Source organism: Silurus aristotelis (genome assembly GCF_946808225.1).
Source record: "Silurus aristotelis genome assembly, chromosome: 8".
NCBI classification, from domain to species: domain Eukaryota; kingdom Metazoa; phylum Chordata; class Actinopteri; order Siluriformes; family Siluridae; genus Silurus; species Silurus aristotelis.
The window spans coordinates 17,315,149-17,331,695 of NC_139581.1; the positions used below are offsets into that span (position 1 = coordinate 17,315,149).

The 16,547-nt window shown below is 38.5% G+C and overlaps 1 protein-coding gene across 2 annotated transcripts in view; it reads left to right on the top strand.

Annotated features, from left to right (window-relative positions):
- rad1 (RAD1 homolog (S. pombe)) overlaps window positions 1-2,826 on the top strand; it is a 3,342-nt gene extending 516 nt beyond the window's left edge. For both annotated transcript variants that reach the window (XM_083548814.1, XM_083548815.1), the window contains exons 2-6: window positions 682-896; window positions 983-1,098; window positions 1,236-1,487; window positions 1,867-1,965; window positions 2,453-2,826. In XM_083548814.1, coding sequence (XP_083404940.1) covers window positions 702-896; window positions 983-1,098; window positions 1,236-1,487; window positions 1,867-1,965; window positions 2,453-2,630 — 840 coding nt within the window. In that variant the 5' untranslated portion in view covers window positions 682-701 and the 3' untranslated portion in view covers window positions 2,631-2,826. The remainder of the gene's footprint in view (window positions 1-681; window positions 897-982; window positions 1,099-1,235; window positions 1,488-1,866; window positions 1,966-2,452) is intronic.
- Window positions 2,827-16,547: the final 13,721 nt, after the last annotated feature.

Below are 16,547 nucleotides of genomic sequence, written 5' to 3' on the forward strand. Positions count from 1 at the left end.
GTTCATGAACAAATCTTTAATGTGTTTTAAAAGAACGAGTTGTCTCAAATATTGATTTGTTCAATTGAGTAGTTTATCTCATATGTCCTCTGGTCCGAGACGTTCGGTCACGTGACAAAAACAAACAAACGACACAGCAGAAGATATGAGAGGTGAAGCTACTCATTATGTTTATCATAATTTGTCCTTCGCTTCATTGTCAAATTTTAATTATTGGAACTATAGTCAAAGTTCGTGTATGTAGACGTGTTGGGGGATCTGCTTATTAAAAATCCAGTTTAGATTATTTCAGAATCTGATTTCGATATACACTCGAAATACCAAAGGAATATTTGATATACACTAATGATAGTACACTCATGGTTGTTCTGTGCTTAGTCATACTTTTGCTATAAGTTTAGTCATTCTTCGAGTGTATATCAAATATTCCTTTGATATTTCTGATCAAAGGAATTAAATGAACTAAATGACAAAAAAAAAATTAAATGTTCATTATGTTGAACGAGATTCAAACAACCAAGTAACTAAAAGAGTAAACTAACTGTTATGAAGAAGGATGATCCGCTGCGGCAGACACTAACGAAAGAAGATGAAGTGTATATTTTAAATCTTTTCTCCTGAAGGTTTGAATCACTTCTCATACTCATCTACTTTGTGTTGTCTCTTACCTTATCCTTGCAGATGCTTTATGGTGGAGAAGTATGCCTCTGTCAACTCAGTCCCAGTCAGGAAACGATAATTATGTTCTGGTTGCTAGTCTGGATAATGTCAGGAACCTTTCCAACATCCTGAAAGCAATTTCCTTCAAAGACCACGCGATATTTAATGCGACACAAAACGGACTAAAGGTTACCATAGAAGAATCCAAGTGTCTTCAAGCAAATGCTTTTATTCAGGTTGGTGCTCGATGTAGATCGTATGTAAAATGCTGTTTGTTTGTACTTTTTACTTTGTGTGCTACAAAGTGTAATTGTTCCTGCAGGCAGAGATTTTTCAAGAGTTCACCCTGAAGGAGGATGTAGTCGGCTTTCAGGTGAACCTCACAGTTCTGCTGGATTGTCTCACCATCTTTGGCGGAAGCACAGTGCCAGGCATGTAGTGAAGACAAACTATACAAATACACTGAATGTGTTTGCATGCTGATCATCAGGTCAATAATTGTGTAAGTTAAATGTATAGGATCCAACATTAATGTATAAAGTGTGTATCTTTTTCTTTTCCTATTAAGGTGTGAGCACAGCTCTGAGAATGTGCTACAATGGCTACGGCTACCCGTTAACCCTGTTCCTGGAGGAGGGAGGAGTGGTGACCGTTTGCAAGATTAACACGCAGGAGCCAGAGGAGCCTTTAGATTTCGATTTCTGCAGCACTAATGTCACCAACAAGGTGATCCTTCAATCAGACAGCCTGAAGGAGGCGTTTTCAGAGCTGGACATGACCAGTGAGATCCTGCAGCTGACAATGTCACCAAGTCATCCCTATTTCAGGTAGAGATTTTTTCAAAAAGAGAACAGGAGCGAATAATTGAAAGCAAAACAGATGCATGATCAGGAGAGATTTAATCCTGTTTCTGGAGAGACTGTGGCTACTGGATCCAAGAGCTGTTCAGAGGAAATGACTGAATTCATATGGCCATCCTGTCTTTACAACTGTACAACAGGTTTACAGAGAACATGCCAAGATGCAAACACTTTCTGCTATAGTTTTTGATTATTATCTTATACACAATTTAAGAATTTTTATTAGTAAATGTCGGCATTCAAAATGAGTACATGTTATAAAGAGCGCTCACATTGTGTACTAGACGTATTTTGTTTAGGTTTGTGTTAAAATCCCTCATAAAAGAACTACGACTTTCTCCACCAGACTGTCCACATTTGGAAATTCAGGAAACGCACATTATGACTACCCGAAAGACTCGGACATGATGGAACTGTTTCAGTGCACTAAGACGCAGACCAACAGGTAAAAGATGTCTTTGGTCATTCCCCTGTTCATGTTATAGTGGGTTATTTGTGGTGTAGTTATTTTGTAGACCAGTCCATATTCTCAGTTTATAAGCCCTTAAGAATTCACTATATTATTAGCTCTAGTGCATTGTAAAAAAAAACAAGAATCAGAATTTGTCTATAATTTTTACGTTTTTTGCTTTTTTTTTTTAATTCAAGCTGAATATGTTTCCAGAATGTTTTTACCGTTTGTAATTTTTGGATTAGTTCTAGTATAATATTATACATGTATAAAACAGGAAATGATGAATACGGGAGCGATTTCAGTCACACTGAAGGCTTTTAATGGGAAAATTAATTTACTGACATATTGTATATGTATATCAGCTTCTTATCGCTCAGATATAGTATCTCCTTGACACAACTGTTTTTGTTGTTGCTCTATGGATACAGTGTGAGTCACCTCCTGAAAGCTGTACACTGTTCTCTTACTGCTCTTACAGGTATAAGATGTCACTATTAAAACCCTCCACTAAGGCTCTGGCCTTGTCCTGCAAAGTGTCAGTGAGAACAGATACCCGAGGTTTCCTCTCCTTACAGTATCTTGTAAGGAACGACGATGGACAGATTTGCTTCGTTGAATATTATTGCTGCCCTGACGAAGAGGTTGATGAAGAGTAGCGGAACATAAGGACACGTCGTCTTCGTTACTATGTATCTGGAAAGTCTACAGATTGAGTTGTTCATTGTTTTGATCTTTAAAGATTTTGTAGTTTGTTATATATTGTATATTTGATATGGCTTTATCATAATGTGTAATATTACAAGCAATATCTTGTAATTTATTACTATATGAATAAATAATGAAAATCTGGAACACAGTGGTGGACGATTCTTTTCACAGATCCTTTTCCATTTCCATGCGAATCTTCTTTTTTTATTAATCAGAGCTTAGATTTGTTTTATATGAACTAATATATATTAGTAAACTATATTTTATACATATAATACATCTATTAGGTAAGTATTTGACTCAATATGTATTGTATTAGAGCTGCTAGAGCTTTATCTTCCTGAATATTTAATTCACATAAACCTGTTATAGATTCACAACATATTGACAGCCCTTTTTTTTTTTTTTTTTTTTTTATAAATGTGTGGTTATTGTTGATGTTTTATATTGATTCCTGAATTCAGTTTAACTTCCTTTTGAACTGCTTATTAGAATTAAATGAGTTTAATCCAAACTGCACCTCCAAAGTAACTTATGTTCTTTTGGTGGAATAAAGAGCTCCATGGAACCAATAAAGCCAGAAAATTATTGTACACAAACTATATATACATAAGATTTGAACAAGGCAATAATGTTGATAAAAATACTTCTGCACTGCATTTTGAGGGGAAGTTATATGCAAGTTAAATGGGGCCTGGAATTTGTATGGCTGAAAGGTTTCAAAAAAATAAAGGTCTAAACTATCTTAAATTTCCAGTATGGTATTGTGATCAGCTAAATGGAAGAGTGCATTGTATTTGCCCTTGTTAACACACCTGACTGAAGCCCTTTCGTGTGAGTTCGAAGAAAATACAAAAAAGCACATGGTTGTTTAAACCCACTCAGTTGGCTGCTTAATAAACTGCTGTGACCAGCAGAGGGCGCTGGAGCACGATATATAATTTACCCAGGAACTACTGCCACCTTATGGTGCATTTCTGTTTAAATACAGAAATAAAGCACTTTATTAAAAAAGGTTTACATTCTTATTAAGAGTTATTTTGTATTATTCGAAGGAAAGCGTGGTGGAGTTTCCCATGCAAAACGTGTCAGTATTGAAAAAGTTGACATTATTGGACATGAATTTGCTATTAGTCATTGTTATACAATCCTCCAAAAAGTTCTTAAAGAAAGGTACATCAGGACAGAACTCCACTTATCTCACCAGCTGTTTTAGACAAGTTATTGGGGTGTGAATGATGCAGTGGAGGATGAAGTCCATGATGCTGGAAGCTCAAGGACCAATCGGTTTGTGTTCGTGCAGCAGCCGAGGTAACGCTGTTTCCGGGCAGAGGAGCGTGAACTACTGGAAAATCACCACGCATGCGCACTCGACACACACCGACTCTTGTGTCTCACTGGTCTGTCCAACTAATCCAAAGCCAAACAAACAATTATATATGTGCAGAGAGATGATAGAGGCGTTTAGGCAAAATAATTAAATAAGATACCATTGATAAAAGTTGATTGTAGGTTAATAAGGCACACGTGTGTATAAAACACAATACACAATATGACCGAGTTCGTTCATGACCTCATTTCAAACGTGACCATTGGTGTCTTTCAATGCATGAGATATTCGATCGAGTGCTCTGAATCGCCTGAATAGATGGCTATCAGCACACAAGCATCCAAACAAACAGTCAAGCGTTTGACCAAAGCACGAAATCTAATACTGGGGCAACATCACCTCTCACATACATGTCAGATGCAAACAAGTGAGGTAGGCCACCGAATTGGCCCCCATTTTTTTTCCCCCACTAGTGAGTCAGCGAGTATCAGGTTCGAGCCTTAGCACGGCTAAGGTTTTGTAAACACACACTCAACAGTGACCTAATTGTTGTGACAGTCCAACAATTAGCAACAGGAGAGCTCAGGAGAGATAAAACGAAGGTGCATGCCAGAGTCACAAGAGACAGTGAGTCATCAACATTACATCAATTGGGTTAAAGGATTATGCAAGAGAATGGAAATATGTATGATATAATTGGGTGGATTTTGGAAGCATTTTTTTATAAGAAGAAAAAAGAAATCTATAAATAAAACAGCTGTGACTGTATGGAAATGTTTCAAAAGCTTAATTCAGTGTCAGACAGAGAAACAGCTACATACAGTTTCATTTTTAAGAACGCAGAATGCTAAATGCCAAACAAAGGTAGATATTTTAGATATGCAAATATGAGATCCAGTGGGCTGTGTAGTACAGATTATTTTTCCAGTGAAACCTCTATCAGCCATGCAAGCAATATACTTCTAAAACTGTAGGAGGTGAAACCAGTTATATCAGTTGTAACAGCTGTACACGTGAAAAAAAAAAGAGGCCAAAGTGAATTTATATTAAATCTATATCTAAGAATGATATAAAATATTAAAATCATGCCCATTATTACTCAATCATAACAAGTCCGTCAGTTTGAACTCAATGTTCCCTAGTTGGCTAAAAAGATCCCTTATCACAGGGAAGCCCCACATACATAAACATGGCATTCCTGTGCATTGTGTAAAAAAATTACTCTTTCGAAAAAGGCCATTGTTTGCTTGTCTCTAGAAGTCACATGAGGTCACAATGACAACAGCTGGACTTAACAACACACCATCAGGTCAATCGAACCCATGACTCCATTGACGCTGCTCCTCCCTATTTCCATAGTGCTCCCTGGATTGCAGTCATGTGTGAGATGGTCCCACATGGGAACGATGAGATCATGCACGTGCATCTGTAACCTAACACTTTGTTCCATATGCATGATTGAGTGGCATCACAGTAAGTGGAACTTGCACAAATTCTTTGTCGCATGGCAGCATCTTCCCTGTGTGTATACAGTGGGTACGGAAAGTATTTTCGGGCCCCCTTGAATTTTCACTCTTTGTTATATTGCAGCCATTTGCTAAAATCATTTAAGTTAATTCTTCTTCCTCATGAATGTACACACAGCTCCCCATATTGACAGAAAAACACAGAATTGTTGACATTGTTGCAGATTTATTAAAAAAGAAAAACTGAAATATCACATGGTCCTAAGTATTCAGACCCTTTGCTGTGACACTCATATATTTAACTCAGGTGCTTTCCATTTCTTCTGATCATCCTTAAGATGGTTCTACACCTTCATTTGAGTCCAGCTGTGTTTGATTATACTGATTGGACTTGATTAGGAAAGCCACACACCTGTCTATATAAGACCTTCCAGATCACAATGCATGTCAGAGCAAATGAGAATCATGAGGTCAAAGGAACTGCCTGAAGAGCTCAGAGACAGAATTGTGGCAAGGCACAGATCTGGCCAAGGTTACAAAAAGATTTCTGCTGCACTTAAGGTTCCTAAGAGCACAGTGGCCTCCATAATCCTCAAATGGAAGACGTTTGGGACGACCAGAACCCTTCCTAGAGCTGGCCGTCCGGCCAAACTGAGCTATCGGGGGAGAAGAGCCTTGGTGAGAGAGGTAAAGAAGAACCCAAAGATCACTGTGGCTGAGCTCCAGAGATGCAGTCAGGAGATGGGAGAAAGTTGTAGAAAGTCAACCATCACTGCAGCCCTCCACCAGTCGGGGCTTTATGGCAGAGTGGCCCGACGGAAGCCTCTCCTCAGTGTAAGACACATGAAAGCCCGCATGGAGTTTGCTAAAAAACACCTGAAGGACTCCAAGATGGTGAGCAATAAGATTCTCTGGTCTGATGAGACCAAAATAGAACTTTTTGGCCTTAATTCTAAGTGGTATGTGTGGAGAAAACCAGGCACTGCTCATCACCTGTCCAATACAGTCCCAACAGTGAAGCATGGTGGTGGCAGCATCATGCTGTGGGGGTGTTTTTCAGCTGCAGGGACAAGAAAGATGAATGCGGCCAAGTACAGGGATATCCTGGACAAAAACCTTCTCCAGAGTGCTCTGGACCTCAGACTGGGCCAAAGGTTTACCTTCCAACAAGACAATGACCCTAAGCACACAGCTAAAATAACGAAGGAGTGGCTTCACAACAACTCCGTGACTGTTCTTGAATGGCCCAGCCAGAGCCCTGACTTAAACCCAATTGAGCATCTCTGGAGAGACCTAAAAATGGCTGTCCACCAACGTTTACCATCCAACCTGACAGAACTGGAGAGAATCTGCAAGGAGGAATGGCAGAGGATCCCCAAATCCAGGTGTAAAAGACTTGTTGCATCTTTCCCAAAAAGACTCCTGGCTGTATAAGATCAAAAGGGGGCTTCTACTAAATACTGAGCAAAGGGTCTGAATACTTAGGACCATGTGATATTTCAGTTTTTCTTTTTTAATAAATCTGCAACAATGTCAACAATTCTGTGTTTTTCTGTCAGTATGGGGTGCTATGTGTACATTCATGAGGAAGAAGAATGAACCTAAATGATTTTAGCAAATGGCTGCAATATAACAAAGAGTGAAAAATGTAAGGGGGTCTGAATACCTTCCGTACCCACTGTATATATATATATATATATATATATATATATATATATATATATATATATATATATATATATATATATATATATATGATTGTCACAACTCGTGATTAATCGCAACTAAATCACACATTGAATGGACAAATATAGATGCTTCATTCAAATGTATGTTCATTATTAATGAAACCAAACTCAACATAGAGCATGAAGACAAAATATTCTTGTAAATGAATTTTGACAGCCATTTATATATATAATTTGTTTAAAATAACCCTTCTCTTGATTATCTTTAATTGACTTATTCTTCAAAACATTTTTGTGGATTACAAAGGTGTTTTTCTACAACTGTGTCTTTCCACTTTAGGTTTCCAAAATGTCAAAACACGTACATTTCCTGACCAAAACATGTCTTTACCTACTTCAGGATTATTTGGATCACTATTTTTAGATTATTTGACCAGCACCACATCTGGCATAGTAAATATCACTCTCTGACTGTGTCTGAAATCTATCGAAGTTGCATTTTGGCACCAAATGTAAATTGTGTTGTTTATTATGGCTGCTGTTTGGAAGTGGGTTTTTTTTTTCATCCACAGGTTCTTATGACAGCCCTCATGTCAGGTAGTTAAATTTTTATAACATTTGACAGACTTGTGCTTCATCTTATTACAGTTAATCTCTATATTTAATCTCCTTTTAAAAATCAACACATTTTGCGTACACATTTAACTTCCAGATTTCTCCAAAAAAAAGTTCGGTTTTACAAAAACATGATGCAAACATTGTGGACAAAATACTAATGGCTACTAATGAGCACTAATATGAACGACGTCTTGCTGAAACTTGTTTCTATTTACTATATAGACAAAAGCACTTAGTGGAGTTTCGTCAATACTTCACGCGCTTATGTGCAAAATAAGTGTGTATAAATTCAGTAGGGAATAAACAGAAAAGTAAAGGGAATAATGAGGGCTGGTGTGGTGTAAACTGACACACAGTGGAATTTTTTATAACAAGCATTTTATTTGTCTTATATGAAAATGATTTGCAAACCATTACAAAACCTTATATTACTGAATGACACATTGTGGTTATAAGCTTTTATAATTATATTTTAATGTTGCGGAACAGGAGACAAGTTAGTCCCTGTTATCCTATTAGTGTAGCTATAAAAGTCTTTATTTTCCCCTCTCTTGAGGTGAAAGAAAAAAATCATGCAGTTTGTTAACAAAACATTTGAATCTGTTTATCAGGGATAGATTGTCCACTATACAAGTCCCTGACCTTTTACAGCTGATCATATGGAAACAAATTGACATCAACTTTCAGTTTCAATTACAGCCAGAACTACTGCAACAGTGGTAGAACATGTTTTACCCAATCAGATCTGAGAAATTTCACAATGCTGTAGTATAAACCAAATATTAATTCCTGTTAACATGAAAACAAGGATATACCTCAGCCCAGAAGTGAAAATGATTCACTGTAGTTATAACAGGGAAATAATTGTAGAACGTGTAATGTTTTGGGTTGTTGGTCATCAAAAACAATTAGGAATGAAACCGAGACTGACAGAATATGTTACTGGAATCTGCCTAAGGATAATTATAAAAATACATAAATAAATAAAACAATGAAAACAAAAATAAACATAATTTTTTGTAAACTGTATTGTCTGTTTCCACGTGTTCACAGATTTGTATAAACATAAAGCATTTTGTGCAGTAAATACATTTACTCTGGCTGATGTACACCATCTAAAAGAAGAGCTGATACCCAGTCCACTGTTGCAGGATTGAGAGGTGTGTTTTCCTCGAAAATGTTTTTTTAAATTTTTGTCTTTCAGCACCATCCCATTAGTTTATATGGAGAGGCAGCTGCTGCCCTGTGCTACCTCACTCACCTCTGACAGCCACTGGTTAGCAGCCACTTATGGTGACAGCAATGACAGCTAATTTGTTAAAGTAGAGGGGAGACGTCTATAGCCCTGGAGATGAAGTTTACTTTACCCGATACCAGGTCAGATAATGGATGACGTCATTGTAACAGACTAACACAGTGCACAGAGAAACACATGGTCTCTTTCAGCTTTAGCTACAAGTACACACAAACCTTTACATATACACAAACAAAGTGATTTCCATAGTCGGTATTCGGTGGTAAAAGAAGTAAAAGTATTTAAGGGTTACATAACAAGTGCATTGTGCAAGTTAATCACCTGTCCTGTTGACTCATGAAAATAAAAAAAACTGAATAGAAGAAATTTTTAAATAACTGTCAGGTGATTTCTATCATGTTTACCTTGCTATGGACTGTTACTCAATGCTGCCATCATTATCTTCTTATCATAAGGAACATATTTTATCTGAGCAAAGGTACTCATGGAACACGGTGTAATAACTTCAAGGTACTTTTGCCCAACATGTTTTTTTTCATGTTTTGTACAGCAGCCTGATGTGTTATCATCATCATCATCATTATCAATCATCAATTAATTAACTATTATTATTATTACTATAATTGTTGTTATTTTTATTAATATTAATATTATTATTGCTATTGTTGTTGATGCATCATTACTGAAGCATTATATAACAGTTATGTACATGCTGTAATCTTGCACAAATGTTTAGTGTTTTCTGTTTGCCCAGAGTGTAGTAGATGTACATGCTCCAACTGCACAGAGATGATCAACTCTGTCCCACAACATTCAAAAAACTCACATAAGTCTATCACTTATGGATTTTTTTTTTCCAAATATGAATTTGTTGAAAAAGTCAAGTCAAATGGTATAGTCATATAACTTGGATACATTGAGATACAATATTTTGTAAGTGCAATACACAATGATTACAGGACAAAAATATACAGAACAAAACAATAAAGACACAAGGCAATGAATACAGAAGTCAGGTTGTAAACTATTGGTAGGTTAGCAGCAATAGGTTTAATGTTGCCTATATGCATAGCTCTTTAACCAATAAAATACAATGCAATGATTTCTATGAAAGGGACCTTTAAATCAAGGGGAAAAAATTATGCTTTTTGTTATTTAAATGATTACATATGGTTCGCTATGAAGATTTACCCATGTTGCCTAGCACAGGCTCAGCATGGTTATACGCCCAGACATGTACCTGTCTGGGGATTCCCCCATGATAAAGAAAGCTTCTCTATTCTAATGCATGGGTGCGAAGCTCCTCTAATGCCCAGCTGCCATTTCCAGCTCATTATATTTTAATGAGAAACAATGACCACACTGAAGCAGGACACAAGCTGCAGGGCAAATGGGGAATTTCCCAAGTTCCCTAATAATTAGCATAATCTAATGAATATATATTATTATTTATGTATAATTAGATTTTTCTCAATAGCTTATCCAAAATAAAATTCATAAAGTTGAATTTGGTTCTGATTTTTAAAAAATATATATCTTAATATGCATAAAAACATAAACCTAAAGACAATAAATATGTTTTATACAAATCCCGTTTGGAAAAGTGCCTAAGGGATGCAGGATTAAAGCATAGGATTGCACTATTTAGTCTGTTAAAATATCTTCGTCATATAATAACACACATTCTCAGGCCCGTACTGAAGACTCATTAACGGGTGTCTAAAAATAAATTATTTTAGTTTATTCTCAACTCATTTATAATGTCATTCTTTAACCATAATTAGCTTTGTGGTAAAGCTACTATGATGTAGGTCTGAATTTTATAAAGTGACCAAGAAGCAACACCGTCTATTAGCAGGGTTTATTTCTACAGCAGATAAAAATAAATATCTAAAATATACATCTAAAATAGCCTCATTATTTTGGGTAGCTAATTATAAATAATTAAATGTTGACTAGTATTATTTAAGAACAAGTTTAATTTCAGCTTACACTAAACTCCCTGAGGAGCTCAGAGTACAAACACAAGCACTTGTTTCATTCTGTATAAAAAAATCAAATACTGCTGAAAATATTAGTATGGAAATAAAAATATATGTTTGCATTCCCATTTCCAAATTCAATACTAAGCCTACTGTCCCATTTTTAACTAGCTCCAACCTCTCATACACTCTCAGCCGTTTTCACACACAAGTGTATATACACACTTTATTATATATATATTCTGCTTTCACACGCAAATGAACTTGAGTAACATCCGATTCTTAATACATAGGGATTATTATGGTGTTGGCCCACCCTTTGCAGCTAGAAGTGCTTCAGCTCTTCTGGGAAGTCTTTCCACAAGGTTTAGGAGTGTGTTAATGGGAATTTTTTACCATTCTTCTAGAAGCACATTTGTGAGGTCAGACACTGATGTTGGACGAGAAGGCCTGGATTTCAAGGCGCCGAGCCCAACTCCTGAAAAACAACCCCACATCATAATCCCCCTCCACCAAACTTTACACATGGCACAATGCAGTCAGACAAGTACCGTTCTCCTGGCAACCGCCAAACCCAGACACATCTATCAGATTGCCAGACAATGAAGCGTGATTTGTCACTCCAGAGAACACGTCTCCACTGCTTTAAAGTCCAGTGGTGGCGTGCTTCAAATCACTGCTTCCGATGCTTTGCATTGCACTTGGTGATGTAAGGCTGGGATGCAGCTGCTCCACCATGGAGATCCATTCCATGAAGCTCTCTACGAACTGTTCATGAGGTAATTTGAAGACCACATGAAGTTTGGAGGTTTGTAGCTTTCTGACTGTACAGAAAGTTGGTGACCTCTGTGCACTATGTGTCTCAGCATCCACTCACCCGCTCTGTGATTTTACGTAATCTACCACTCTGTGGCTGAGCTGCTGTCATTCCAAATCACTTCCACTTTGTTATATTTTATATATATATTTTAAATATTTAGTAGAGGGGAAATTTGACGACTGGACTTATGGCACAGGTGGCATCCTCTCACGGTACCACCAAGGAATTCACTGAGCTCCTGAGAGTGACCCATTCTTTCACTCTGGTCTGCATGCCCATGTGCTCGATTTTATACACCTGTAACAATGCCAGTGATTGGAACACCCAAATTGATTTGATGGGAGAGTGAATACATTTGGCAATATAGTAGGTATATATATATATATATATATATATATATATATATATATATATATATATATATATATATATATATATATATATATATATATATATACTATATTGCCAAGAGAGAGCGAGAGAGAGAGAGAGAGAGAGAGAGAGAGAGAGAGAGAGAGAGAGAGATGCTACAAAATGAACAGAATAGACTATTGGGAATAATTGAATACATATTCAGCCAAAAATATGTTAAAACTTAAAAAAACATGTTAATGATTCTGATAGCGTTAAGGCCAGCAGAAAAGGCCTTGCCAATGATATGTATATTTGTATACAAATATATATACAGTATCAGTCAAAGGTTTAAACACACCTTCTCATTCAGTGTTTTGACCTTTTTTTTTATCTAAACATTGTGCATTAATACTGAAGACATCCAAACTATCCAAGAACCCATATGGAATTGTGTAGTTAACAACAAAAGTGTAAAACAACAACATCAAGAATATGTTTAATATTTTAGATTGTCCAAAATAAATACATTTAGCTTTAATGCCAGCTTTGCACACTAACAGAATTCTCTTATCAGATTGACATTCCAGTCACCTGGAATGGTTTTCAGTTGACAGGTGTTTCTGACATTCCTTCTTAATATCCTTCAGACCATTATTTATCTTGTGCAGAGGAAAGTAAATAGCCCTATTAGTGCTACTACAAATACTTTACTAATCCATATTATGGCAAGAAACAACCAGTTGTTAAAGTTAAGAGACAAGACAGTCCATCATTACTTTAAAAAATGTGAGTAAGTTGATTAGAAAAATTCTCAGGAAATTTAAAGGTATCTCGCAACTGCAGACAGACCCAAAACTCATAAACCGCAACTGTAGTAAACTGCATTATGGATTTAATCGCTGTTTATTCTTTCCACAATTGCTGACAAATGAGGAGAAATGTATTTGGTCACAGATACACTTACTCACAAAGGCATTTACAAGACAGACTGTTTAAGAAAAGCTGGACATCATGAGAAAAAGGAAAAGCCAAAAAAAGGTCAAAATTTTTTTCAAGAACCAATTATACTTTTGTATTTTATTTCCCGTGGAATTTGCAAAAAATATATACAATTTGCCTTCATTTCACATCTCCAAGAAAAAATGCACAAAAATGCACAGAAACCTGGGGTAATTTTTTTAGTTTAACATCGATGCTTCTGCAAGAGGTGACGTTTGCAGGTGGCTCAGCTGTGAAAAATTGTTGAATTGTGTTAATTCGATTTCTTACTTTATTAATGGCATTCATTCTCCCTGTATAACCCAGCCATTAGGGGGGCACAAGCCAGTGTACTCTTAGTGCCGGTCCCAAGCCCGGGTAAATGGGGAGGGTTGCGTTAGGAAGGGCATCCAGCGTAAAACATGTGCCAAATCAAATATGCGGATCACAAATGAGAATTTCATACCGGATCGGTCGAGGCCCGGGTTAACAACGACCGCCACAGGTATCGTTAGCCGACAGGGTACCGGTGGAAATTGGGCTACTGTTGGCCGAAGGAGGAGAAGGAGAGGAGGAAGGCATCTACAGAGACAGCAGGAAAAGGAGCAGTGTAGGAGAGTAGAGGTTCGGGTTGGTACTTTAAATGTTGGTACTATGACGGGTAAAGGGAGAGAGATAGCTGATATGATGGAGAGGAGAAAGGTAGATGTGTTGTGTGTTCAGGAGACCAAGTGGAAAGGGAGTAAGGCCAGGAACATTGGAGGTGGGTTTAAACTGTTTTATCATGGTGTGGATGGGAAGAGAAATGGTGTAGGGGTGATTCTGAAGGAAGAGTACAGTAAGAGTGTAGTGGAGGTGAAGAGAGTTTCTGATAGGGTGATGATCGTGAAGGTGGAAGTTGAAGGGATGATGATAAATGTCATCAGTGCCTATGCTTCACAAGTTGGCTGTGAGATGGAGGAGAAAGAAAGATTCTGGAGTGAATTAGATGAAGTGGTAGATGGTGTACCTAGGAAAGAACGATTGGTGATTGGGGCAGACTTTAATGGGCATGTAGGTGAAGGGAACAGAGGTGATGAGGAGGTGATGGGTAGGTATGGTTTTAAGGAGAGGAATGTGGAAGGGCAGATGGTGGTAGATTTTGCTAAAAGGATGGAAATAGCAGTGGTGAACACGTATTTTAAGAAGAAGGAGGATCATAGGGTGACGTATAAGAGTGGAGGAAGGTGCACACAGGTGGATTATCTTCTGTGTAGGAGATGCAACCTGAAGGAGATTGGAGACTGTAAGGTGTTGGCGGGGGACAGTGTAGCTAGACAGCATCGGATGGTGGTCTGTAGGATGGTTTTGGAGGCGAAGAAGAAGAGGAGGAAAGTAAGGTTTGAAAGAAGAATAAGATGGTGGAAACTGAAGGAGGAAGAGTGTAGTGTGAGGTTCAGGGAAGAGGTCAGACAGGGGCTTGGTGGTGGTGAAGAGGTGCCGGATGATTGGGCAACTACTGCAGGAGTGATGAGGGAGGCAGCTAGAAAGGTACTTGGTGTGACATCTGGAAATAGAAAGCAAGACAAGGAGACGTGGTGGTGGAATGAGGAAGTGCAGGAGAGCATTAGGGGAAAGAGATTGGCAAAACAGAAGTGGGATCGACAGAGTGATGAGAAGAGTAGGCAGGAGTACAAGGAGATGCGGCAGCAGGTTAAAAGGGATGTGGCGAAAGCCAAGGAAAAGGCATATGAGGAACTGTATAAGAGGTTGGACACTAAGGAAGGAGAAAAGGATTTATACCGATTGGCCAAGCAGAGGGACCGAGCTGGGAAGGATGTACTGCAAGTTAGAGCAATAAAGGATGGAGAGGGAAATGTGTTGACTAGTAAGGAGAGTGTGTTGAGAAGATGGAGGGAGTATTTTGAGCAGCTGATGAATGAGGAAAATCAGAGAGAGAGAAGGTTGGAGGATGTGGAGTTGGTGAAGCAGGATGTAGATAGGATTAGTAAGGAGGAAGTGAGAGCAGCGATTAAGAGGATGAAGAATGGAAAGTCGGTTGGACCAGATGACATACCGGTAGAAGCGTGGAGATGTTTAGGAGAGATGGCAGTGGAGTTTTTAACCAGATTGTTTAACAGGATTCTGGAAGGGGAGAGGATGCCTGAGGAATGGAGAAGGAGTGTGCTGGTACCGATCTTTAAGCATAAGGGAGATGTGCAGACCTGCAGTAACTACAGGGGAATTAAGTTGATCAGTCACACCATGAAGTTATGGGAAAGAGTAGTGGAAGCCAGGCTGAGAGAAGAGGTGACCATCTGTGAGCAACAGTATGGTTTCATGCCGAGGAAGAGCACCACAGATGCAATATTTGCTTTGAGGATGTTGATGGAGAAGTATAGAGAAGGACAGAAGGAGCTGCATTGTGTATTTGTGGATTTAGAGAAAGCGTACGACAGGGTGCCGAGAGAGGAGTTGTGGTATTGTATGAGGAAGTCAGGTGTGTCAGAGAAGTATGTGAGGGTGGTGCAGGACATGTATGAGGACAGTGTGACGGCAGTAAAGTGTGCAGTAGGTACGACAGACTGGTTCAGGGTGAAGGTTGGACTGCATCAAGGATCGGCCCTGAGCCCTTTCCTGTTTGCAGTGGTGATGGACAGGTTGATGGACGAGGTCAGACAGGAGTCTCCCTGGACTATGATGTTTGCAGATGATATTGTGATTTGTGGTGAGAGTAGAGAGCAGGTTGAGAAGAGCCTGGAGAGGTGGAGATATGCGCTGGAGAGAAGGGGAATGAAAGTCAGTAGGAGTAAGACAGAGTACATGTGTGTGAATGAGAGGGAGGGCAGTGGAGTGATGCGGTTGCAGGGAGAAGAGGTGGAGAAGGTGGAGGAGTTTAGGTACCTGGGGTCAACAGTGCAAAGTAATGGAGAGTGTGTTAGGGAAGTAAAGAAAATAGTGCAGGCAGGGTGGAGTGGGTGGAGAAGAGTGACAGGAGTGATTTGTGATAGAAGAGTATCTGCAAGAATGAAAGGGAAAGTTTATAGGACTGTGGTGAGACCTGCGATGTTGTATGGATTAGAGACAGTGGCATTGAGTAAAAAACAGGAGGTGGAGCTGGAGGTAGCAGAGCTGAAGATGTTGAGGTTTTCGTTGGGAGTGACGAGGATGGACAAGATTAGAAATGAGTTTATTAGAGGGACAGCACATGTAGGATGTTTTGGTGACAAGGTGAGGGAGGCGAGATTGAGATGGTTTGGACATGTGCAGAGAAGGGACATGAATTATATTGGTAGAAAAATGCTGAAGATGGAGCCACCAGGTAGGAGGAAAAGAGGAAGGCCAAGGAGGAGGTTCATGGATGTGGTGAGGGAAGACATGCAGGTAGTTGGTGT